We start from the raw sequence: 27,713 nt of genomic DNA on the forward strand, positions 1-27,713 counted from the left end.
TCTCCAAGTAAGCCATTACTCTTCCTGTTACCGTCCCCAGAAGAAAGGTCATTGGGTTAATATTACATTGTTTCACCAAAGCGGCAGCCCTGTGCAAATATTGTACCTGTATGAACAATAATTCAACAGATACAGTCATTAAATTGGACTTTTGGTGGCACCAGGTAAAAGTTATACTGTCATTAAACCAAAAAAAAAAAAAAAAAGTCTTCCTGCAGGGAGCATCAATGTTCACAGCCAATGTTTGGTATGCACAGGAGGGAGAGGCCATCATATTACCTCCACAGTATAAAAGATCAAACATCACTCCACAAATCCTAATTAAAAGTTCACCTGACTTCTCCCCTCATGATTAAGTGCTGGGCGTCTGGGGTATGAAAATGATGCATGGCACATCCAACTTATATTAATTATGTGCTATGAGTTTTTTGCACACTGACATCCTGCAAACTCATGGTTAAGCGTCTCTCCCTATATCACATTTTTACAGAACCCCCCCAACATAATTTCAGATGGTGTGGCGAAAAACGTGCACTCATTTCTTCTCAGGGATTAATGGAAATGGCTGTCTTGGGAAGATGGTGGATTGGGGTAGTTTTTAGATATTCAGATGAACACAAGTGCATTATTATTTGTACTATTTGTAGCAATGGGAGAGGACCTTAAAAAATGAAGCATTGTCTCTCTCTGAGTTCACATTTAATCAAGTTAACTGGAGAAAAGTAAAAAAGCTTCTGTTAACATAATGAGTACTGTGAAATAACTTGATCCAACATTCTCTCTTAGCTTTCTTAAACTACAGAATTGACTTTATTCAGTTACTTTTTTCCCATTTGATGTGAAAGAGCAAAAACTTGTTTGCGGTACTTAAGAGTGTAAAGGCTACACAGTATGGACAGGCTAAAGCCTATTTCTGATTCCATAATGAGTTCCGCTTGTTAGATCAGTACACAAGTTCAGTCCCCATACCTCCTATGGTCAGCTAATGGCCAGAATGATCTGATTGCTAACAGATATCTGCGTCTAATGATCTTGATTATGAATACTGACCACAGCTGTATGACGCCCTGGACAAGAGTATCTGTCATGCTTTGATCCAAAACATAACGCAGTGGTTGTTAAAGAAGTATTTCATGACTGGAAAGATAGCCTTTTCATAAAACTGGGCTGTCTGTGCAGTAGAAAGACACAAATACTTTTGAAATTGGTGCAATATGACCGGAGAAAATGGAGAAAAAGGGTTGTAGCATTCACCTTTGCTCAAGAGGTAGTTAACCTACAAGTACCAGAATGCATTGCACTGCACCAGACCAATAAACATTCCCACTGGTGGGTGATGTACTGTGGCTCTTCTGACAACAATGCGGTGTCCATCTGGAAGCAAACATTCTCAAATTACTTTAAAACTTTAAGCTAAAATATGTTTCTTTTTAGGTGAGAAATAGGCAATGCAGTAACAGACTATTGCTTAGTTTTACAGTTGGTTCTGAGTTTTTTCAACCTATGTTTTCACAATGTGGAAAAGTATGGTGCCCACTTCTTGTTCACAAACTCAAACTCTCATGTTACAGCTAAACGCACTTAAATATCTGTTTGTGCTACGTCTGGGATGGCAGCAGACTTACAAAAATGAGGAGTACAATCTGCAGTCTTTTAGCTGGCTCTATCTAAGGCTGTTGATGTCAACTGCAAATAAGCAGAGAGATGTGGGCGCTGGTAAGATGTAGGGAGGTTTACCACAGTTCATTTACACATAATATCTAAGATGATCAGGGCTGTCAAAACGTATCATTTTTTAAATCCCAATTAATGGCAGAATTTTAATAGTTAATCACAATTAATACCATTTTTTTAATCACATCTTCAATTCAATTATTTGATACTGTATTTCTAAACAGTTTTGAAGTCCATATTGACAAGGTAAAGCAATTTTGCCAAACTGTCTTGATTAGGAATCAAATGACGTGGGGACCCCTTTGAATTGACCAATCTACTTTTCGATTGCCAAAACTTACTGTAATTTGGAGCATTATTCAACTCCCTTGCTGAGAGGCTAGCATGACACTATACCACTGGATTCCTTAGGTCCTCTAGCTTATTATGATACCATTATCATCACTCTTACTTTAAAACCTAGCATGGTACAGCTTCTTAAAGACAGGAATGTCAGTTGGCAATCAACGTGGATTTAAAAAAATAACGCGTTATGTACCAACCTTAATTGCATTGCGATTAACGTGTTGACACTGACAACCTTAGTTGTGATACAAAGCTGCTTGAAAATCAGTATCTCTTTAAAGTATATCAAGTATAGTATAAAAGTAAAGTATGTCATGGCATATACAATTCTTTTGAACAAGGTTACCCAGTTCAGTCGGACGTACTGCTGTATGTTGTATATGTGTCAAATGAGGTTGTGTTTATGTGTCAGGGCTGCATTTTGGTAAAAGAAATATCAGTAAAGTGTAGTTTAACATCAAGAAAAAACAAGAGCCTTCAGGGAAAAACTCTTCCACGCATACTGCATTCTTGCAATCTTTTGAGCACAGAAAAAGCAGGATACAAGACATATTGTTCTCATTCTACATCTCATTATATATGTCATGTCATTGTTATCTGTGGCAGTTCTTCCATCACCTCATATACATGAATGGGTATGGAGGGGTTGGTTTTTTTCATCACCTCCTGCAAAATACTGCCTAAGGGACTAAAGGCATCACTGACGTTAACACATTTCAAATTATGCTTTAACCAGACTGCTTATTAGTGACGGCTGTACACAAGCTTAGCTGACATATAGCTGTAGCAACTTTTCAGTTTCTGCCTCAAATAGGTTTTCAGGCCTCACTTCATTCATGATGAGTAGCTTCTTTGGATATTCTGACTTTGTCACTGAGTTGCTTCTGCCATTCTTTGGCTCAGGCCTCATGCTGCCAAATCAGCCAGTCTGAGAGCATGATCCCTGATCAAGGAAAGCCCCCCAAGCACCCCTACAGCAAAACCCACCAGCACCCTTTTCCCATCGCTGTCTGTTTATCATTACACTGGTGTTCTCTCCCCTAGTTACATCTTATTGAAATGCAACTTTGTGAGCGCCTCATTTAAATCTCTGTGAACAGCGCTCCCACTTGACTTCTATATAAGTTCAACATTACAACTTCAGGTTTGTGAAATTCAATATTTTTTTCAACAGGATCCAGGGTTGCTGGGGAGATGTAGTCCTGAGGTAAAGTCACTTTGCTGAGATGAATAATTATAAAACCATTTGTGCTAACTCCCCCTAAAGATATTAGGAGACTTCTGAAGATCTGCAGCGTGATATTATTTCAGCATAATTGCAATTTCTGAAAAAGGATATTTTGGAATTACTGTTATATTAACAGTAAATAAATCAACTACAATATAGTCAGGAAAGCTTGTTTTTAGCCATGGTAGCAGAGTGGCTCTGTTAATAGTAATAGTCCATTGGTCCATTGGTCATCTGGACAGTCCATATTTTTTGTCCAGCAAACTACTGCACTAGATGGATTGCCATTAAAAATTTTACAGACAGTCATGGTTCACAGATAATAAAGCCTATAGTGCACTTTACATTCTCAGGGATTATTTAATTTAAAAAAGGTTTCATGAATTAAACAAAATAATAATAATAATGATAAATGAATGCAAAAAAAACCGTCTTTGCTAAAACAACCTTGCATAGCCCTTAACTGTCATCTCACCTCTTTTGCCTTTGATCCCTAAATCCTGCCTCTGTAACTCTTTACCACTCACACGAACATATGGGGTTGACATTTATGGTTTGAGCTAAATGTCAACCTGGATGACTTCCCATGAAATTTGTTGCAGACATTCATGACCCCCTTAGGATGTATGGTAATAACTTTAATAACCGCCTGATTTTTCATGTAACGTCAGGTCAACATTTCAATGTGTCCAATAATTTGGTTTATGAGCAAACAACAGCAAAATGTGACATTTCCATAGAGTCACGTTTACTTTGTGAGTAGTGCAAAAAGAAAATGTTAGCATGCTGACAGGCTGGATGCAATTGGTGAACATAGTAAGAATTATTTCTGCTTAGCTAATTGTAAGCATGTTATCATGCCGACATTAGCATTTACTTAATTGAACGGGCTTGAGAACATGAAACAGCCCTTCTGCATATAAAAGAAGAAAATGCTAAAATAAATCAGTCAGACGACAGTGTTTTTGTGACAGTGACTTCATAAATTGAAGATGCATGTTTACCAAGGGAATGGGATAAAATAAGGGGTGTAAACTTGTGAGTTTCTCTTACATGCAGCATTACGGAGATATTTATCATCAGTAACATTACGTTATCTATGACATAGTCAACCCCAGATTTAACTATTATACTGGTTAGTATGCCAGCTTTTTTCCATCAGTCCTGTTCAACACTAAACACTCAGGTGGAAAGCATTATAATGTGCAGTTTATTTTTGGACATATTACAATTTAATTATATTTGCATTTTATTAATATTACATTTATTATACACTCGAGGCACTCCGCTTGCTTGAAAACAGTTTAACTGCCCTCGGCAAGTTTTAATGTCGACTTGAACACTGAGAAAGTTTATTACAGCTGTAAATAAAGCTGGAGAAAGTTCCCTTATAGCATGGCCTGAATACTTTCTTTTCTAACTGGCTGGAGGCGTTCGCATATACGTGCTCTTCAAACCATCAAAAAAAAAGAATAACCAAAATATCAAAAATACATATTTTTTCTGCATCTACTCATGGACAATAAGCTCATGCTCTTGGCAGTGCGAGACGCAAACATCAATATCCACCTCTTGCACTGAATGCACTGAAGCGTTGCCTATAGTGGTGCTGGGTAAGCTAGCAGTAGATGCACACTTTCTTCTGCACACAAGTGTAAAAAAGTAGTTCCTACATAAAACTGCTCATAAGGTATGTGGATTAAATTGAGTTGTCAGGTCATGATTTCTGGAAAGAGAGTTTTTAAAATGTCTTTTTGTGCTTTAAGGTCCACTAGCCAAGTGCCATCTAGTTCCATTATATTGGAGAGACAGCAGACAACTCTGAGGCTGTTATCTCCAACATTTGGCAACTCACACTGAAACAACCTAGATTAATAAATAGCACTACAGTTAAGAGGGAAAAAAAATACTTTCAATTTGAGAGTGAAAATATGTAGCCTTTGTTTGATTTTAAATGCCACTGGTTTGGGTAAGTTAAATAACAAATTCCAAATTAAAATAACATAAAAGGGTCAGAATAGTTCAAAAATGTCTTAATGCAATAAGACATTTTGAAAGACCCCCCCCCCACACACACACACACACACACACACTCAAACAGCCATTGTTCTGTAGTCCTTCCACCTCCCTATATCAGCCTTGAAGTGGTCCTTTACTAATGCGACTCTGCTGTAAGAGATGGAGAACAAACTTCACAGCCCTCATTCTGTATAACAAATACTTTCTAAAGACAAACCAAAGCTAATAACAGGCATCAGCAGCCTGAGTTAGCCAAATGAAACGGCCTATGTGTACCAAAATTTATCTCACGATTATCTTGTCCTGACTGAATAATTACTATATGAATACTAGAGTTCATTTTGCCTGAAAATGATCTGGATATGTTTAGACTGCAGTAGCAGAGATGTCTTGTTTAACTTCTTTGGAATTTATTCATTTTGCCCATTTAGGAAATGTCCCTCTCTCACCTCATAAGTAAAGCGGGAAATTACAAACTGTCAAGTCCACGCTGTGATTAAGAAGTCATTCACATAAAATTATTTAACAGTTTTTCTCCCCCCAAAAAATAAAAGGGGATGAAAAAAAAGCATTAGCAGAATTAATTAAATTGGTTTGTTGTGCACATTAAGTGCAAAAGGTCAATCCAGCTCTCCCGCTTCTTTCAGCAACATAGAATATTTCAGCTGCTCATCCCAGGGTCGGGTGAATGAAAATGAAAGTTTTAAGACTGAATAAAACAAAAAAGACATGCTGCAGAATCACAAACAAACTCTTAAAGCAAAGGAAATGATGCAGCATATCATCCCCCAACTCATAGATAATTAACTGTATCGGTCATTTCTGGAATATTTGCTTTTTTGGCTTTTCATGCCTTTATTAGTGCAGTCAGAGAGTGAAAGGAAAGGGAGAGAGAGAACGGGGATGACATGAGGCAAAGGGCCGCAAGCCGGAATCGGGCACAGCCGCTGTTAAGGTCTCAGCCTACATGGGGTGCATGTAATTGTCCATTCGTTTGGCTTTTATTATTCACAAGCTTCAATTAATTGATGTTGAAAAGAAAAATCAAATGCCCAGCGCCAAAAATTAGGAGGCATTTAGTGACAGTTGTGCCCTTTGTTTTAGACATGTCCTATTGCAGGAGTTTTATGAGTCCTTGTGTAATTGTTATAAATCAGCGAGCAAGAGAAGAGTCCTGGCAAATCTTGGGGACATCGAAAAATGTGCTACTTAACTCTGCATTAGTCACGCTACAATCTGAAACTGACCCAGGAATTTAGCGTCCTTATCTGAGGAGTGATAACCTGCAGGTTGCTCCCAACATTCAAAACAAAAGAATAAATTATAATTAAAATTAAACATTGAACATTTATATTGGTTGATTCAGTCAATGAATTAACATAACATATGGGCTTAATTCAAAGAGGCCTGCTGATAAGGTTAATAAAAAGCCCTGCTATTATTTAAATTATTTTTGACTAATTAGGCCTCTTATTTGGACTGTGTGTTTTACTTTTAGTTTTGTTGCATTTGTTTATTTATGTGTATTCACTGACACCTTGAATTTCTTTCCAAATTGATTTCTATAAAAGACAGAGCAAATTGATTTTGTTTTTGTTCCCCATCTCTTGTTCTTTGCATTAACTTCAATTGGACTGTGCTTTAATGTGCAAAATCACAAGACTCCCCATTGTTCAGTCAGTCTGAGAGAGAAGGTGGGACTGACCCCATTCAGAACATCTCATTTAGGAAATACTGATTGTTTATATTCTTGTATATTTAACTGCATGGTGAAATAATAAAAGTACAAGGGAGATGCTGAAAGTACAGTGACAGAAGTTAATGAAAGAATATTGTTAAATACCAGCAAATTTGGGTCAGCAAAATCCAGTGTGACATCTTTATCATGTTCATGTAATCCTCTGACATCATGTAATTCCAGCGTGTCTTCAACCTGCGCAGAGCTCTAATCAGCCCATAATTAAAATGACTTGTGTGGGTGTGCAGGGCCCCCAAAAAACACTTGGCTTAGAAAACAGAACAGGGCAACCCTGCGTTTTAGAAATTATGCTCATAAAATATCAATTTTTTTCTGCCAATTATGTCATAGTGAAAAGCAATTGCTGCCTGGATTATGTTTACAGGTGACCTTTTATTTTTTAAGTGAAGGAAGCTCTTTGAACCACACATAAGTCATCAGGAGGTGTTTGGGGTGTATGTCAAGATCTTTCCCTAACGTACACAAAGTTCTGTGAGCACCTACACATACATAGCCATAACTAAAAAATTACCAATATACGGTTGTATGCCTCTATGAATAAGCCAAGTTGCACGTTCATGTGTGTGAAAACATGGATACTTCACACACACGCTCTCTCCAGCAGCACAGAAGATCTACACAGTCAGCAGAGTTTCAAAGTGGGCAACTAAGATTAGTGCCACCAATTCAGTATCTGACCACATGTCTCTCCTGTTCTGAAATATGACGGTGAGTAAAGAGTGAAAAAGTGCTTTGCAAACATTGTGACATCAGCGAAGTTGACCATTGACCTTTTGCATATAAAATGACAACACTTTATCATTATATTCTGTTAGAATCTGTTGTTTTAAATTTTGTTATAAATGGCATATAGATACTCAAGGTATGGCCACAAACGTGTTGTGAGGTCAAAGTGACCTTTAACTACCAAATTCTAATCACTTAGTTCTTGAGTCCAACTGGATGTTTGTGTCAAATTTGAAGAAATTCCCTGAGAGTTTTCTTGAGATATCACATTCATAAGAATGTAACGGTTGCTAGTTCACAGTGACCTTTGACCAAAAAAATCTAATCAGTTCATCCTTTGAGTCCAAGTGGACATCTGTGCAAAACTGGAAGAAAATCCCTAAAGCAGTTCTTAAAACATCGCTTTTGCAAGAATGTGACGGATGAAAGGACAGAAGGAGGGACAAACGCACAGTTGAATGCATGGACTGACAACCTGAAAACACAATGCCTCTGGCCAGCGTTTCTGCCAGAGCAAAGGCATAAAAATGTGAAATCATGCTCCAGTTGAGATATGGGCAGAAACTTGTGTTGAGAGCAAACATTGTAGGGAGAACAAATAAAATGCATTGCTAGCAAACATTTTACTGAAACGCTCAAGATTTTTCAACTTACTGAATATGTTGATTAACAGCATTTCTTATTTTTGTTGAAAAAATTACAGTCTAGGTGTCATTACATTTCTTCTGAACTAAATTTGCTATGACAAATTAGTAGTATATATACGTAATTTATAGAAGGCTGCATTCGCCCAGGGCTACACAGCAAAGTCATTCAAATAGCTCCATACAGCTCCTTCTTGGAACAGAGCCCAGATCTCGCATATACGTGCTCTTCAATCCTAAATTTTCTCTTAGCTGAGTGACATATAGGTCATAATTCAAAACGTACATTTCGCATTGGCTACCACATTAATGCTGGCAGGATAACCCCCCTTCCTAACAGCCTCTCTCCTCTCTCTCTTCTACTCTTCCTTTGTATACCCTCTGTTCTGACTAGTCTGTTTCAGCACAGCAGTTGATCAAAGGGTAGAATAAAACAAGCACTCTTGATAGACAGTGCTCTGCAATCAGAAAATGACTCATATGGGAGTTTTTCTCAGGTAAGAAAAAAATCTATCTGATTTCACCTCGGTGTCTCTCCAGTGTGTTCCCCACTGGGTCAAATACACAGTAAACAGAGTACGCTATTTTAACAGGTCTCTGTAGAGGCTGCTGTTCAAACACAGAGAGCATTATTACCGCTTTCCTTTTTCTCTTACTTTGGGTAGTGCATCTGTAAGGAGTCCCCATCCTCCTTTTTCTGAGGAGTCCTTTTAAAGTGAAGTGAAACATCCACCCCAGGAAACAAATATCATGTCATTAATTATCAAACAAAGGAGGACATTGTGATAGAAATGGAGTGGAACTTGCAAGAAGAAATGAGAAATCTTATCGCTCAGTAACCTATTTACTTCCAGCTCTGTCTCTGCAGTAGGGGGTATAAGCAGTTGTGCTGACAAAGACAGAGCACTCCAGCATGGAGAGCAGCTTGTCAAGGAAACTGCTCCATGAAGAAGATGAACACAAAAGAGTTTTTTATAGTCATTTCGAGCATTTAGCTTTCCCTGTATATTCTGCAGCTTCTCCCTGGACTCACACTGACTCAGTCTGGCTCAAACCTTCAGGCTTACAGTTTCTTTTTTGTAAAGCAAAGAGAAGTTCATCTCATTAAAACTATTGTAATTATAACAGGCGTGTCATGTTTTGTTAAAGCAGCAAATAGCCTTTTTTTATGAACCGGAATTAGAATGAAGCTCCCTCACTGGAGAGCTTTTATAGAGCATATTAAGAACCCTGACAAAAATGAGAAACAGAATGATAGAGTAATAATGTCATGTGACACTGAGGCTTAATTTATTTTGTAGTGTGCGGCAGAGGATGTCAGATGCTTTGTCCGTTCCTTCCATGCGGTGATGGATTACTTTTACGGTCTCTTTATGTGCTCAACCTTCACACAGACATGCATAACCCACAAAGTACAAGGTCATTCACATCAGCCTCACAACTCAATATTCCCCAACTTCTAGTTAGGCATCAAAGAACAGGACAAGCTCCTGCCTGGCTCTTCTCACTGCTGATTTACTGAAATATTTGCACTTGGGCAGCGGAACAGGAGAAGCGCCTGTCAGCAGGTTTATCTCATTTGCATTAAAGGAGCTGAAGTTGTTGAATAATCAGATTTAGGTATTGTGACTTTTTTTGGTTGGGAGGTAGGACTGTATTCCTTAATTTCCTTCTAAATAAGTAATTCAGCTGCATTTTATTCCAGCTACACATATCTGCAAGAATTACTGTCTTTGACTAATCTAGTGGGGTTCAACTTGTGAGCCAGCTAGCCTTGTCAGCCAGTGTTACATGGAATACCAATATTTAGGTACTTTTTTTTTATACTTTTATAAAAAAAAAATAAAAAAATGGTTAATTATTAGAATTTCCCAATGTTCAGTATTTGCTGTAGGTCAGATATGTTTTGGTGTGAGTAATCAACAGGAGGTGGTGAAACATGCTGCTGTGTATTCATTCCTGTTAATACAGCACACTTTTCAGTTAAGAGAGAAAGTAATGCCTCTACCTTATCAAGTCTTCTACTGACAAAAACTGTCTGTCATCTTCAGAAAGGACATCTTCATGCCCCTTAATGTTACTGGTCAACAAAACAGGCTGCCAAAGTCTACCTAGGGTTTACTTTGCCTAAAGTTGTGGTGCCAATACTGATATTGCATATTTGCAATGTAAAAGATGCTATAAAACCGTGTCATGAAAGGTAGGAAACACCTGAAACCTTGCCAAGTGACAGGCACTAAGACCTTTCCAAGGAACACCTAATATGAAAGATTAGTGAATAAGCTAGTTAGCTAGCCAGTTGATACGACAGTGATGAGCAGCTAATTTATATAGCATTTATAGTGTATCATCAGTGTAATGTATCAATGTCTGGCCTACTCTGTTTCATAAAAAAAATGTAAAGAAATTCTGAGGTCCAAAACAACAAATGTATTTAGCTATCAGTAATTTGGGGGGCTTATTTTGGTGCATTAAACAGCTAAACTACTAAATAGCATAGACTGCACTAGCGATGACGTCTGACGTGGAGGTAACCATGGCCCCGGTTAGCTCCTCAAAAAGCCTGTTGGATTTTTCCATTTCCATTTTGGATTATGGCAAAAAATAAGCTTTGAAGGAATCAAACATTTATCATACTTACATTTTTTGTTCAGATAATCTTCAAAAATGAGCACAAACTTTTATGGTGTCTGACGCCTCAATGTTATCGGCAGAAGTAAAAAGTGAACACTGGGCTATTAACTACACCACAGTCACAGGTTTATGTTGTAGTATAAAACCTGAAATTCTCTGAGGCTTGTGTTAACCACAGAGCTATATTAGGCATCTAACCAAAATCCCATTCAAAAAACCCATTGACTCTGAGACGAGAAAACCAGGAGTGCAAAAATGTCAACACATTTCTTGGTTTCCTGTCTCATTCCTGAAGCGCTCTATAGGGCTACTACTGTACTAGCTACATGTTACTTCTAAACTACAGTGGCTCTGTAGTGTCAGAAAGAATAGCCAGTAATAAAAGCACATTCCCACTGTATCTGTACAGGTTTTTAGAACATTAAGTGGAAAAGGTCTGTTGGTAGAGTCATGGTCGATCATTGTTTTACAACTATTGATAGAATTATACATGTACAGTGACCAAGTATATATAAAAATAGATTGGCAATTTGTCCTGATATATACGAAATTAAAACAAAAAGTTAAGATTTCATTGTTAATGAATTTATAAACTCTGTGCGTATTATGGTTTTGCAACCACATGTGATTAACACGTGGATATCCTGTTGATGATCTGATCTATGAGGTATTGAGTATCAAACTGAATTAGTATTTACTTAAAAAAAAATGGTTTCAAGTATGGTTTTGGTATCGTGATACTTAACCTGTTAAACTTATCAAAGTCAAAATGTTGGTATGGTGACAACACTACAGTCTGCTATACTCTACTGATTTAACAGACAACAGGATGGTTGATGATGCACAGCTAGACACCATTGTGCAGCATGTGAAAATGCCTGTGTATTTGTCTCTTCATCTAAAAATGGATGAAGGGTCTCCAAAATCCCCCACAAAATGTATTAATTCACTTAATATTAGTAATAGCAATCAGACTAGATCTAAATTAATTTAAGAGTGATGTATTAAAGAAACGATTCTGCATGCATGGGGCTTTATTGAACAAAAATTAAAGGCTCAGGAGACGCCTTTTATGTATTTCAAATATTAGTATTAATTGACCCTGCAGGAGTCATTCAGTAATGAGATGACCTTCTATCTTTGATTCCCATCATTTACACAATGGCTCTTCAGGCTGGATATTCCCAGTAGCAACAGGAACTCTATAATTAATTCTGTCCCCAGTTACAAACTAGTCAGGGCTGTCTTCTATCCCTATTCTCCCTCTGAGCCTCTAATGGAAAATTTGGACTGTGGGAGATTTGACCAGAGTTGGAATGTTTTGTATAAGGGTGATGTGAAAACTCTGCGCCACCTGAAAGAGACTTCTGAGAGGAGAGCCGCTCTGAAAGCTAACTCTTCTGTGAGAATATTCTCATGGGATTAAGGATCTGACTGCTAGGAATCTCCTGCCTTGTGGCTCTCATGAGACAAGCCGCCAGTTTTTTTGTTTTTTTTTTTATGACAGCCTCAATCAGTTCCCTGCCAGTCAGAAGAAGGGACATGAGTTCAAAATGAGATATCAATTGCATAATCAGTGTAAGGGGCTTTTGAAGAGACGCGTCAAATATTTGCCAAGGTCACTTTGATAACTGCAATACTCAGTTTACTATTATGAACACTGTTCAATAAAATAAAACAGAGCATTCGCTAGTCATCCATTTTGTTGTTTGTGTTTTCTGTCCATGGTGAGCCCAAGGCACTTTGCAGAAAGGATGTGTTTGGTACATAGAATATCTCATTTGAGCAACATCTTTCAGGCTCAGATCAATAGTTAACTTTGAATTTTATTCACCTTGATCCTAATCAGGCTTACTTGGTGTACCAGATTTAGTCCACCCAAGGGAGACATGCAAGGAGCCAGATAAGAAACCTTTTTTTTTTTTTTTTTTTTTTTACATATTTCAAATTTTAATGAGACAGCATTTGTGCATATTTGCAGGAATTTGCTGAACTGTAATGCCAAGCTACATAACTGATACTATATGAATAGAACAAGAGAAACATCTTGAGAGCTTATGGTGTTTACGAAAAATAAAAGGAAAAACACTTAGGCCCACATCAGGTATATTTGTCACCTCAAACAGTTGTGTGTGAGGAAAAGCTCGTCTGGATGAAAGCATTCTCTGAAACCTCCCTAAGTATCCTATCTTCATACTAATGGTGTTGCTTTTAGACTCTTTAATGTACATATGAATGGCCAACTAGCTAGGTAATAATACTTTCTTTAATGACAGAAGTGAAATGTGTCCCCTTGTTTTTAGTCTTTGTGGTGCTAGCCTTAACATATCTGACTTAATGATATCTGTGCCAAAAGGAAGTAAAAGTATTTTAATATTGTCAACACACACTGGCCACCCCTATCTGCTGCAAAACATAGTTGAGATGGTCTTTTTGCATGTTTATCTTATCACTCTTTTTTTTTTTCACAAAAATGAATCCTCTATCATTACTGTGACATTTAAGATTTAATCTCTTTTTAAAAGTTCGTACTCTTTTCAGGTGTGTGTCCGCAGATGTTTGTGATCTCAGACCAGTGCCAATAACAATATCTTAACCCTTCAGGCTTGGCCCCAATTATACTCCCTTTATAAAAAGAAACAGAAATGTCTATTTCAAACATTGAAAACGTCACTGCCCTCATACTTTTATGTGTCCTTTATAATAGCATAGATACAGCCAGCACTATAGGGCGGAGTCAAAAGTTTCAGAAAACAACAAACAAGGGGATGGCGGAGGAGGTCGTATTGATATAGGCCTACCATAATGGATGCAATGTTGTAGACAGCTGTGGAATTGCAACATGTGGACAGAGAATTCTTTTGACTGTATTACCAATTCAATCTATTCTGCTTTTTTCTAAATATCTCTGTTGTCTCCCATATTTGTATATTGTTTGACCTACACTACACTGTCCCTACAATCTCTGGTGGTACTGCTCAGTGTTGTTGTATCTGTAAGGTTTCAAAAAACCTTTACTGATACAGACAAAATGAACGCGGAGTACTGACAGAAGGCTCCATCCGTGTCAGTATACAAATCTAACACTGAGCATAAAAAAGCCCCTAGAAAGAGGCAGACTTAATAGGAAGGAATTGTGTGTGCTGACCTGCAGTTGCAGTCAAAAACCATGCTGCAACTTTAATTAAAGGATTTAGATATAGGGACTTACGATGAATGTCACTGCTATTTTGAACTTCAAATCTTAGCTCGATTTATCTTTGTTAAGTGGTTTGTTAAATGCCTGTCACACAGTGCTTTGGCATCACTGATTGACATGTTGCACATGTTTTACAGCACAGAGAGCAGTGCAGCAGCAGAGGCAGCAGTTGCTGAATGACTCACTTCTTACTAACTTTTAAAGCTCTCTACACAGCATGCAGCAGAAGAAATCCCACTTTGATACACAGCTGTTGTCGAACTGCTATCAACTGCAGCAGTCATTGTTGTGCTTACATTAAAATAAAAAATGTGAGTTTTGAGAATGTATCTTCCAAAATGTTAACACACATGCCCTCTCCAACACAGTTTGCATGTTTCTATCTAGAGTGTCTGCAGTCATTTTGTATACCAGACTGAATGATGAATGAGTGAAAGTAAACCCTGTTATACAGCATCACTGTCAGCAAAAAGGGTTCAAGCTATGCCAGTTGAATCTGAGAAGTTACTATATACTTGAGGTGATTTCTAGCAATAATTCTAAGTCTGCACACTATACCACACTTCATAATTTAAGATTTTAGCTTGAGGCAAAATTACTGACTCAAGTTATATTATAAAAAAAGCATGTAATGTGCTATTTGTCCACTGAGCTATGAGGGTTGTTGTAGGGAGAAAAAACTTTTTTTAGGCTTGCTGTAACACTGGCACTATCATTATAAATTAAATCATTTAATAATTTACTATTGCGAGCAAGAAGCATTTTGATTTAGTGAGTGAGATATGAGCAAGCAACACAGAAACTTCAAGAAACATCAACCTCAGATTCAGACACATTCATTACGTCTTCCTGAAACTAAAAGAAAGCAAGCAACTGTATAGCAGCTTGTGGGAAAGTGGGTCAGTTAAATTATCAAAAAAATAAACTTTTCACACAAAGGTTGGATGTGTGGATGAAATTACAAATGAAACTTACTTGTTCAAGGTGATTATTAGCTGGAACACAGCAGATTGTTAAAGCTATAGACAAGTGCTACTTGACCAGGGGTCTGGGACCACTGGGGGTCCTTGAGGGGGTTCCAGGGGATCCCTAAAAAATTGGGAATACTTCATTTTCACTTAACAAAAATGTGTGATCAATGTGTGTAAGGGTCATTAAAGTGACTTTCATATAAGTTTCACTTCATCCATGGTTAGTTAACAACTACTGAATTCTGGTTTTCAAATAACCAAAATCTTTTCAGATGGATATCACTATGACCAAATCCTTAAAATGAAAAGATTGAGAACCACTGCCACAAATAACATGATCTCATTGGGCAGAAGCCCCCAGCTTAAAGACAGTGAATATGGGGACCCCCTTTTCAACTGTTTCTTGATGCAGGAGGGGTCAGTGTATCTTGACAAAGAGGGAATTGGCAGTAAGTCATGTGAGTTGACTCATGTGACTCAGAAAGGGTTAACAGTTAGGTTTAGACAACAAAACGACTTGGTTAGTGTTAGGAAAAGATTGTGGTTGACAGGTTAGTTGACTCAAATGAGTCGACTTGTGACTCACAGTGGACATGACAAAGTAACTCAAGGTTGACTATTAGTTTCACAGAGGACAGGAACAACAGTCTTCTGGGTCATAGTTCTGTGCTTGTCTGACCCATCCACCTCCTCTCTCTTCCTCCCTAGGTGGACTTTTATTCATTTCCTTTGCTTTGAACACCAATTAATGTAGTGGATGGGCTTACATTGGAGTTTGTTAAAAGCCCGGTGCTTCTCATATGGACACTAAGGGAAAAAAATGTCACTATAATGACACCGGGGATACCAATAAAGCAGCGTATTTAGACACCCGGAGTATGAGACCAGGCTGCCAAAGAAAGGCTGTATGATGCTAAAGTGGATTACTTCACTTTATCAGTAAAGAGACTACAGCAAAGGATTGCCAGTCTTTGAATAAGAGATTGCACATTCCCTGGATTAAGTTGTATGGAAATCTGGTTTTATCGGGATTAAGTCAACTGTTACAGCTGGATAACTGAGGAGGATCTGTGTTACTATTAAACGTACAGCAATTTAGTGAAATCAACTAATCTTTTAACGTAATGTTTTATCAAGTGATTAATCTTGAAAATTCTAGTTTTATTTGCAGACTACTTCAAAAGTTAACCACATGAGCTGTCTTGACTTAAAGGAAGCACTGCTTGGTTCACACAACTTATTAAATTGAGTTAGTTTTAGAAACATGATCTAGTTTGAAGAAATCATATGCAATGGTAACTTGTTATGTCTCTTTAATACAAGTAAAGATTTTCATCCCTAATAATGAAAACATGAAATTAATATGAAATGCAGCCTTTGACCTTGAGCACCTGTAGCAAGGTCTTTAAAAAGGTCTCAGGGTGTGGCCTCACATGTTGTTTTTGTAATAACTCTGGTACAAAATTACTCCAACAGCAGCAGTGACTGTACTGTTTGCCACTGTGACTGAAGATTTGTTGATCCAACTTAATACTTTAAGCTTCTTGAACATTTCAACTTTATGAGATGGCATGTAAACTCAGTGTTCTTTATTTTAACCAGCTAAAATGGCTTTATTGTTGTTTGGCTTCAACTTTGACAGAGAACTGTCAATGAGTTAAACAAGCAAACTCAAAGTGTTTCTCATGTAAGCGCTTTTTCTAGCCAGATGGGATGTCCCTTCACTGAGATTGGAGCAGATGTTAAGGGCCTGATGACGTCTCTTCATTAGCCTTGCTTATGTTCTGCTCAGGCACGCAGACGGTGTAAGATTTCAAATGTTTCGTATTACTGTCACAATGTTATTTTGCAATACTTGTAAACCTAAGGCACTTCCTTACTTTAATTGTTTTCTTAATGATCTGTAAGTTGTAAATGTTGCTCAACTCAATCACATTTACAAAATACTTATTTGTCTTCTATTAAAACTGATAGAAAGTTTGTAAATCTGTTTGTGTGTGTGTGTGTGTGTTGCTGCATATATTGGCCATGGTTTTTTTTTAGTTACTCATGTTTATGAATTGCCATGTTTGAACTGGCCAGCAGTGTTTGATTGGAAATGTTTAATGTGAGGTTTGCTTGCAGTTTGGTCCATAGCCTTAATGTTATACAATGTATGCTCTCAATGTTGTAAGTCATGGCACAGTTTTTAGTCCTATGCTGGATAGATAACTGTGATTCTGACACGTTATCAAGTAACTTGACCGGTCTCAGGGGGATGTGATTACATTGAGATGCCTCAGTCAGTCAGCTAGATTCAAATCTTAAATTCTATTAAGAAATCTGGTCCAGGCTAAGGCAAGTAAAATACAAACAAGGCTTACATGCCGGTGTCTACATGTGATATGCCTAAGATGCCCTAAGATTGCCTACAAATAGTGGCAAATTTATCTGACAAGAAAAGAAGGCAAGTCAACTGTATAACAGGTTTTACTGATAATAGTTTGAGGCAGCAGCAAGTTTGCTTTTTCACAATTCTGCCTCTGTATCTCTTCAAGAGAACATTATTGTTATTATTTATTCCGCCCATACACATTACAATGTGAGACTATTTACAGGTCAAGTTTGGAGCACATTTTTGAAAAGCATCTTTTTGAGGTGTGAGAAATGCCTTAGTGTGCATAGAAGGCAAAAAAGGGAGAGAAAGATTTTTGCAAATGACAGCGGTTTATACTGTGCACACCCCAATGGCACATTTCCATCACAAAGCTGAGCACAGGAAAAGGACAGTAGTGCAGCAAAATGGAAAGAAAGTGCATCACTTGTAGCTGTTTCAAGATCTTTCCAACATTGAAATAAAACAGAAATGTAATTTAAAAAAAATCCAAATAAGTGGGTGTTCACAATCCAGCCAGAATCCTTTGTAACTTACAGAATCATGCACACAGCAAAGAAAAACAGTGTGCTTGTATTTTGTTTGGGTGCTAGACTCAATTTAAATTGAGCTCCATGTGAGTAATCACATTATGGCAGGGCATATAAATACATTCTGCGGTTTCCTACAATAACCTGTTTTCTATTCAACATGTTATTCGTCATTTACAGCTGATAAGCTCTATGAAGAGCTTTTATATCCATAGCACTGTTCACATTAGACCTTAGTTCAACAGCTGAATTATTGATGTAGCAGTGAAGTGACCAGACCATCCACACTAAAGTGCAGGTCACTCAACCATCTCCTCCACCTGAGCAATAACGGTTAGCGATGTACAGGTGCAGTTAATGTGCATCATCTCTTCCCCCCTCTCTGTCTCTCTATATCAAACACACATACACACATCTTGGAGACAGCAGTCCTTGTTTATGTCCTTGTCTCAGTTCTCAATCCTGACAACTGGGATACCATAATGCACAAGTTGGCAGCTTGCTGGTCAGGTGGTTTATTTGCACATACTTTTGCAGCTTGGGTAGGTGTTAGTATTAAAAAACCCTGACCCACATCACTATTGTATGCAAAGCAGAACTCTGCTTACCAAATTGGCTAGCAGTGGCCTAGTGTCTGTGCAATACTGGATTCGAATCACATAAACCGCACACACGACAGCTGATATCTGTAAATGTAGGCAAAATGCAAAAGATAATGAACTTGTTGAAACAAACATGAATGTTCTGATGGATTTTTCCCTTCCTGATACCAATTCCGATATCTGAGTTTGCATAGTTCCTATCTCTTACTAATTTGTTAAAAATAAATAAATAAATAAATAAATAAAACACAAAAAAACAGCTGTATAAATCTTTATGGCTGTGAAATTGTTGCTATTGAATGGCATGGCTTAGGTAAGAACTCTTTGTGAAACATGAACAAATACATACAGAGAATGAATGCCATTGACACTGCCAAATTGCAAACATTTTGATAGCAGCTAATGGTACACTATTCATTGGAAATCAATCCTTCTTCGCAGATTGGTAAAGAAGTGCTTTCTGGGAAAACTGCCTTTTTATCCAGATGTGAAAATGCTTTAAAGTTTATTAATAAATCACATGGAATTGATGCATAGAATACATGCTCCTAGATACCCAACCCTGTATTTTAGGCAGTATCAGAGGCATTTCTAATTTTTGTATCAGAACAACTCTGGTAACAAAGGTATTAGTACTTAATGCAGTGAAGAAAAAGGCAAAAAAATTCTCAAGTAAAACGTTAAAGTCCAGTTCTGAAAAGTGTCCAAATGTGCAAGGTTCCACGCCCCAGTGAAGCTAACTGTAGGGTCTTATTTTTCCATTTCCCCCCTTTTTTTGTTTGGCCTAATGTTCTGTTTTACAAAATGTATATTTTAAGATATATGACTATATGGAAGAGACAGCCTTCATCCAGAAATAGTCTTTTGTGCAGGTAGGCAACAAATACATTTAGGCCCTATAATTTCCCTAATGACTTTTGATGTGATTGAGTTTCATGACTGATTTAAGCATGTTGTGTCATATTAATAAAGATGCTTTGTGAACATCAAAATCTTTCTTTCTGCTTTTCTTAATAGCTGCATACATATTAAATATTTCAAATTAAAGCCTTGGATTGGGATCATTAATAGCTCAGTCACTACGAGGGGTAAAGTAGTCTGTGTGTGAGAGTTAAAGTATGCCCCCCTCCCAAAAAAGTAGTTTGAGCATATCTGCCTAATTTTATGATTTACTGTATGTGTGAACTTTATGTTACTTTATTTAAAGTTTCCAATTTTAGACCTCCGGGCCATTGCCATACAAATAATTACTTTTCTGATTCATGCTCCTAAGAAGAAGGAATATGTTGGATCGACCCTCTAGCAGAGACATCAGAATGAGCTTTGACACAAAGAATTTTATTATTCACAACCAAATTGGAATTAACCTTTGCTGCAAGAGGGAGCCAGCGTGAGGGTAACTACATATTGTCTGCTTGTGACATCTCATGCAGTGCTGCTAACTGGTAAAAAACAAAAACATGCATTTGGCTCTTTTTTTTCTTTGTCACCACAATGCAACTAGCCCTCTGTAAATTATTAAGTGCAATTTGGTTAAATGTGTAATCACGGTAGACTGGATCCTAGCACACTGCCTTTTCTGAGCTTATTTTTCAGAAACAACAGAAGCTCGCTGCAGCAGCGATGTTTGATTTCAGCTTTGATGGTGCAACAGTGTGCTGAAATTGCAAATAAATACACTCAGACCCTGAAATGAAATGTAAATGTTGCCTGACTGGATCACTCCACATCTGGGTTTTTATTTTTTTTACTGAGTCACAAGCCTCGGGTTAGAGTGGGTCCTGGAGCTTCAGCCTCGTAAACTCTTTGAATAATCTTGCCGATGCTGAGAGAGATCCCTCTCATTAAGGAAAACCCTTTATTGATTTCACAATCTTTTGAAAATCATTGCCCCTCAGCTGAAAGTTCCCACATAATTTCGATGAACACAAGACAGCTTAATTATTCAATCCCCCAGAGAACCCTGGCAGGATCTATAAAAACAAGGACAAACATAATTTCATTTTTATAGCCAAAAATGAAGAGAAAAAATAATAAAACAAGTAAGTAAATGAGGGAATACAAAGTCACTAAACAAATATAAATGCATTATTTTAATCACACTATTCACTGCAGTCTTAATGCTTTAAACTGTGATGTTCTGTTAAAATTATGTTGGAAGATGAAGATTCCTCTATCCCAAACTAGCTGGATTCCCTCGTCAAAGATGGAAAGTAAAAACTTAAAAAATAAAGGTGTTTTTCTCTCTTTAAGAGAGAGGCTTTGATGCACAGCCCCATCTGGGATGAGCTCTTGTATCTAAGAATAACGCAGCTCTTTTCCCGTTTGTTAAACTAAGCTGTAAAAAAACACAAATAACTTCTGATAGGTGAATCCAAGCATTTTAAAGACCGTCTACAGAAAAATTACACTCATTTCAAAGATGACAAATGAAATACTGTGAGAGAGGATCTTACTCTTTCAGTAGACTAAAGCTGACACTGGATGAGTGCGGTGTCTTTCTGTCGTGTTTAAATGCAGATGCTTATGGAAGTCAAAATAAATCCAATTTTAACGCCCTGTTTTGGAGGATATCAGCATTCTGGAGCTAACAGGACTGTATAAGATCCCTTGAATTTCAAAAACAACACTTAAAAGGCAAAAGCTATGGTAGGCAAACTTTCACTCGTCTGCCATTATATTCTAAAATCAATTTCCCCCAACCCATAAACTCGTTATATGCAAACTACAGCAGTGCAACAAACTTAAAGTAATGAAATAGAAAAAAAACAGAGAAATGCAAATCACACTGTTCTGTTCCAGTCTACAGCACTGATGTGTTGCAAGGTTTTATGCAGAGGGAACGTTCAGTCTTTGTCATATGTGATACTTATTGTATTTTTCTCACACTCAAAGTGATATCAGTAATATGATCCGGTAATATAATCCTTCTCGAGCAAAAAGCTTTACATTCAGTGTGCTTTGAGTCAATGGTACATGTATGCATCTTTGTTAACAAGTATGGCTGTTTAAAAGAAGTTGTCTTTTTCAACAGTCACTTTAAAGAGTTAAATAATCGTCCCATTAGCCGCAGTGTTTCAGCGCTCCATTCTGCTCTCCAAGACACTGATGAAGGTCAAGCTTAAATGGCTCCAGCTTTCTGTTTGAGCCAGAGACTCCCAGCTTAGCCACAGCTCTGGGAACTGGCTCACACAAAAGATTTACCCCACAATGCTGCTGGCCTAGATAGACACACCAAACACACAATAGGGCGGCTGTGCATAATTTACAGCACATCTTCCCTACGTTGACAAGTCCAAAATTAAAAGGGAGCTTGTCAGCCAAATGAAGTATTCAAATATATTATGTTCACAGTGGAGATGGGGAAGTTAAATCAATATTTGCCAACATTCAAGTAATACTTGGACTTGTGATATAAATCCTGGAGCTTCTGGAAAGACAGTGAGACATGTGAGGCCCCGAGGACTGTTTGCTCATTTAAACCAAACAATACCAATCCTCGCTCTGTAACACAACATGCTTCATTGTACCACCTACTGTTCTTCAGCTGTGGTTTCTGTTGTTAGATTTCACTTCAAAGCACCGTGATACCGATTGCTACGGTCCCTCAGTTTTCCCCGGAGTCAAACAGTCATCTGGAGGTGGATATACTCAGAGGTGAGGCATGTTAAGTTTGAGATTCCCTTGCTTTTTTCGAAAGCAGTTTTTATATCCAGTTAAGCAACAACTCATAAGCCATCTTAGCCCTGCACGGATGTCAAATCCTCACTCTTGGTGTCCCGGTTACATCCCTTTTGAACATACGCTCTTTCAAGTGAAATTAATCAATCTCTTTATCACTTGGGCAGTGTCATTACCCAACCACAGAGTGAGAAATGAAAGTGCTAATCGCACAGCAAGTGGGGCGTTTGTGTGGGAAGGCCAAGTTTTCCTCCTCAAGCTGCTTTGGAAATGCATTTTCAATTGAATTTGTTAAGCGCGTGAAGGATGAATTGTGAGGTTAACTCAAATTCTCTGTGCGGGAGAGTGACGTTTGACATCAACTCTTAATACAGTTATTCAAACGCCATTCTCTCACAAATATGATAAATGTTTGTATATAAAATACAGCATGAAAAAAACAACAACTTAAAAATCAATATATTTAGACATTTACAGAACAAATACATGCAGCATGCTGTTCATTGAAACCATGTCAACCAGACAGAAGTGGAGCCATAAATCCTCAGCAGAACAGGGCATGATTATTTACTGTGCACCAATGTCTCATTAAGCATGTCACGTTACTACAGCATGCACATCATTATGGTAACAATCCAAGACCGGCTTGTCACTACAGGGCTGGGGATGGATAGTCCGTCAGAATTCATTATGCTAACTGCCCCGGCTTTAGGGCCCTCTAGCTCGATGATGTCCAATAGCAGCCTGAGGTTTATGTTTCCCAACAATGTGTGTTACAGAATTACTTTCCCCTGCAGGATCCACGCACTGAAAATGAATGTAGTTGTACAGTATTTTTCTCCTATAATGAGAGGAAGAAATGACTGATTCTGGTGTGTGTATACATCCTGTATACTGGAGTGTGCATATGTGTGTGTGTATGTGTGTGCGTACGCGCGTGTGTGTGTGTGTGTGTGTGTGTGTGTGTGTGTGTGCATGTGTGTTCACACATGTAGTGTATGTTACCATACAGCACTGTATGGACCATAATAGGGTGACAGAGGTCTCTCTTGTTAAATCCTTACACTTGAATGGTGAGATAAAAAAAATTTCATAGAATACCACTGGAGCAACCTTGGCAAGTGACGAGCAGACAAGAAAGGAAAAATGTAGAGTGAGCGGGTTATTAGACATTTTTTGATCAGAGCAACTTCATCATTCTTAAAAACATCATTTTAAAAATCCTCCTTTTAATTGTGTTCACAAAACAAGAGCTAGGAATTATTGTAGTGTTTAGTAGGTTGTTTTGAGAGACTTTTACAAAGCAGGTATTTCACAGCCAGGCGGTTTTCATGGGAAGGCTGCAACCACGTGACCAATGTGCTGACAGGAAGAAAGAAGGAAGTAGTCCCCATAAGAGGCAGGGGCCTCTTGGGGTTGTGGACGGATAGCAAGGCACAGGACTTTACCCCAGGAGAGACGAATTTGGAATGGTGTGGAACCAACCAGTTGAACAGTGACTTATTTTAGGATACGTCATCATAAAATAAGATAAGATAAGATAAGATAATCCTTTATTAGCCCCATAGTGGGGAAATTTGTGTGTTTCTTTTCTAAACCTAACCTACAAAACTGAAGTGGATCATGTCTTTCGTCAGATGCCAGTTCATGTCTTATGTCCAGTTTCACAGAAATTTACATCATCAAGCTCTAAACATTCAACACGATGACATTAACGCAAATAAAACACATACAAATCATATGTAAGATTGACCTCTGGCAGTCATCAAAAGACTGCAATAAGCAACCATATGCCCCTCCAACAAACACTGTTATGTGACAAACACATCCACATATAGTCAAATAAGTTGCATGAGGTTACATCACCTCAGTACAAAAGGAACCTTGAGTGACATAAGTACAGTGACAGGTTGAATACAGGAGTCAATGCAGCACCAGCAACCGCCTTTTAAAAAGCTTGTTAGCCAAAACCTAACCGAAACCAAGATGACACAAACACAAACGACAGTTCGCAACTAAAAAAATGGAAGAAAATACAGACAAATGGACCAACAGTGAAGTCCAGGCTTTACTGAGCATATACTGTATGTGATGCTTGAAATACAATTCGGTTTTGACTTGTAAAAGCAAAAACATGTAGACCACCTTACGTCATGTCAGCATTTCGATTGGCGGTAGTTTTCAGGGGAGCGGCCCAGTGGGTAGTCCCTCTCAAAACAGTTTGGTCTAAAAGTCCCCTTTTTAAATAAACCCTGAGAAGGTGATGCCATTATGACCCACACTCTGTAGACTGTCCCACGCAGTACCCAGCTACTTACTAAAGAAACAAATAATGTGACCCAAAATATTGATTTAAAAGTGATATTATTTATAAAAAAAATCATTTTGTTGCTTCTGATAAGTGTCTGATCAGAACTGCTTCCATAGCAACAGTCTGTTATTGAGAAACAACAGATGTATGAGTGCCCTAACAGACCAATCAGAATTAGGTATTCAACAAAGCCATGTAATAAGTGTAGTAGTAAATGATAATAGACTACATCCACTTATTTTGTTCACGAAATGAAAGACCTGGGTGATTGTATTTGTCAAAACAATAGGCACTGATTAACAAATTTATAGAGAAGATAAAGAATTAAACATTTTACCTGCTTTCCAAACGAAGTGATGGTCCTTCGGAGGCACAATGTCTGACTGGACCGAAAAGGAAAAGAGAGACAAGAAGAGGAAGAGGCTGAGGTAGCTCCCAGCTCGCTGTGTCCAGGAAATGACCCCAAAGTCATCTTTAAGAGTCATAGTCCAGCCCATTGCTTCCTCTCTTACTCCTGTGGGAAGAACATGAAATTCATCAGTAAGTCACTCATGAAAATGTAGAGGGACCTAGGCCAGAGAAAAAGAAAGAGAAAGAGACTGTGTGTACGCTTCTTAAAAATGAGAAAAGTAAAGAAGGTGTCAGACACTCTGAGGCTGCAGTGTAGAAAACGTCCCACTGAAACCTCCAGCCGAGAAACATGACTTTCAGTCTCACCCTCCAAAGTGCATCACACTCTCTCATATATGAATCACAGGGCTTTTTTTTTTTTAATCCACTATACGAGTGTAATATCATGCCTGCTTCTCCTCCTACATAGACCAAAAATAATTAGTCATACAGGCTTGAGCATCTCAGCCTCCCGAGGTAGAAGTGGACACATGTATTGAAGGAAGGAAAGACTTTAAGCTTGGAGTAATATGGGGTATTAGTACCTTTTTATTGCAGCTCATTTATTCCTATCTCCCGCTACTGTGATTCATGTCCTAGGAGTGGTAGGGATTAGTCCTGGATTCACTGGGTCTCTAATTGTGTTGCACCAACAGCAAAATTAATGAATATGGATTTGAATCTGTAACACCTGATACTTTGAGAGACCGATGTAATGGTGTTCATGACTGCGATGATTCGTTTTCCGGAAACAAATTTTGCTGCACTGTGGCACTTGTGGGTATTGGGAGATTTGTTATTATTGGTTTATCTTCCCACAGAGCACTCCCTGTAGTTTCTTGTCATTCTGCAAACATGAACTTGACTTCCAATCTAAAATGGTATTAGATTCACAGCAAAACTGAGAATTGTAACACATAATTTGGCGTAAAATTAAATGCCATTGTATGAATTGTACCACACAGAGTTGTTACATATTAGAGGGTAAAAAAAATAAGGAAGTGAAGAAGTTAATTAAGTTTATGCACACTGAGATACCCTGATATACACAAGTTGGTATAAGTGATGTTAGCATCAGATGTGAATTTTTTGAGTTTATTATGTGTTTTTGGTTTTTAAAGGAACAGTGTGTAGGACATAGTGCTATCTAGTGGTGAGGATTGCAGATTGAAACTTCTCCCATGTTCAAAGCGTGTTAGGATTTCTTTACATGAACACTGTCAGTTAACTTATTTATTTAGACTGTAGAACCAACTGCACTGTAAAACCAACTTCTGCACATCTGCATTTCCTCCATTACAACTTTTGTACATAAATTTTGTGCTCTTTATATTCTGTTTTTTCATTTTATATTTTTAAATTGCTTCTATAATTTTATCTCTTGTACTATTTAAATTTAATATTTTTATTCTTCCTTTGTGTTAATTGTTTTGCACCAAAACACCATGTCAAATTCCTTGTATATGTAAATGTGTACAATAAAACTGGATTCTGATTCTGATTCTGGATTCCTTCAATGTTCATTGTTCAGGAGGTTCTCGTCTATAGCAGAATTATCCGCAGGGATCTCTTCCTCTCCAAAACTAACAGACTCTCTGATTTAAACCAACAAAAACACTGAATAAAACAGTTTCACATTACAAATCAGTGTCTCTCCAATACTGTTTGGCATGTCACATGAGGGCCGCTAGGCCAGTGCCTGCTAATGTGTACTCAACCTTGTTCTCTGATACCTTAAGATCCAGACGCTTAAGGAGACTTTTAATGGAGGCCAAATTTTCTGCAGAGGTCTCTTCCTCTTAAAAGACAAACAGACTGGTGATTTAAAAGTGACCGAAAGCACTGAATGAAGCAGTTTCACGTCAAAGATGAATGTTTTTTCAGTGCTGTTCAGCTTGTTGTGAATGGGCTGCTAACTATGGTGGCTGAAACAAAAAAAGTCCAAAACACATATAGCCCTATCTAGAGCAAGTGTTTGGTTTGTCTGTTCTGAGCTACTTTAGAAACATAGCAGTGCGACATGGAGGATTACACAGAAGAGAACATGCTCCCTATGTAGATATAAACGGCTCAATCTAAGGTAACGGAAACACAATTCTTATTTTCAGGTGATTATACACCAGAGAAAAGATACTTATTACATATGTTCCAGTTCTGCCAATATATTCCCCTAAATCCCACACACTGAACTTTAAAGTCAGAATGTAACTGTTATCAGATGGATGGTTTCTACAGTTTGTAATTTTTCACCAAAAACAATTTTAACTCCTAAACTTAATTATAAGGTGCATCATGACAATATGAAAATCTGTTTTTATTTCGTTTCTCATTTAACGTTGCAGCTCTCCACAACACACTGGGTTTACATTTTGCCCGGATAACTGAGAATCATAGAGTATTTGATGGTAGATTAACTACTGAGAGGCAGCGGGCATTGGAGATTTAAGATTATTTACACATGGCGTGTCTGTGAAAGCGCTGGGTGCTTGATTATTTTTTGCTTGATTTCATTCAGGAAAATTAGATTTTGACTTTTCTGCTTTAGCTGTGCTTTGGTGGGGGTGAAATTTGTTTAATGAGAAAGAATTGCAGGGTGGAGATGGCCTGGCGCCCAGAGGTGGGCTGC

General features: G+C 37.9%; 1 protein-coding gene across 1 annotated transcript in view; it reads right to left on the bottom strand.

Annotated features, from left to right (window-relative positions):
* The window catches only part of thsd7ba (thrombospondin, type I, domain containing 7Ba), a 241,697-nt gene that overhangs the window by 147,414 nt on the left and 66,570 nt on the right, over window positions 1–27,713 (bottom strand). Inside the window, exon 5 of the mRNA XM_088083067.1 lies at window positions 25,035–25,211. Within this exon, the coding sequence (XP_087939193.1) occupies window positions 25,035–25,194 (160 nt within the window). The 5' untranslated portion in view covers window positions 25,195–25,211. The remainder of the gene's footprint in view (window positions 1–25,034; window positions 25,212–27,713) is intronic.

Source organism: Plectropomus leopardus, chromosome 10 (genome assembly GCF_026936395.1).
Source record: "Plectropomus leopardus strain MGB_pleo_1.0 chromosome 10, ASM2693639v1, whole genome shotgun sequence".
Taxonomy (NCBI): domain Eukaryota; kingdom Metazoa; phylum Chordata; class Actinopteri; order Perciformes; family Serranidae; genus Plectropomus; species Plectropomus leopardus.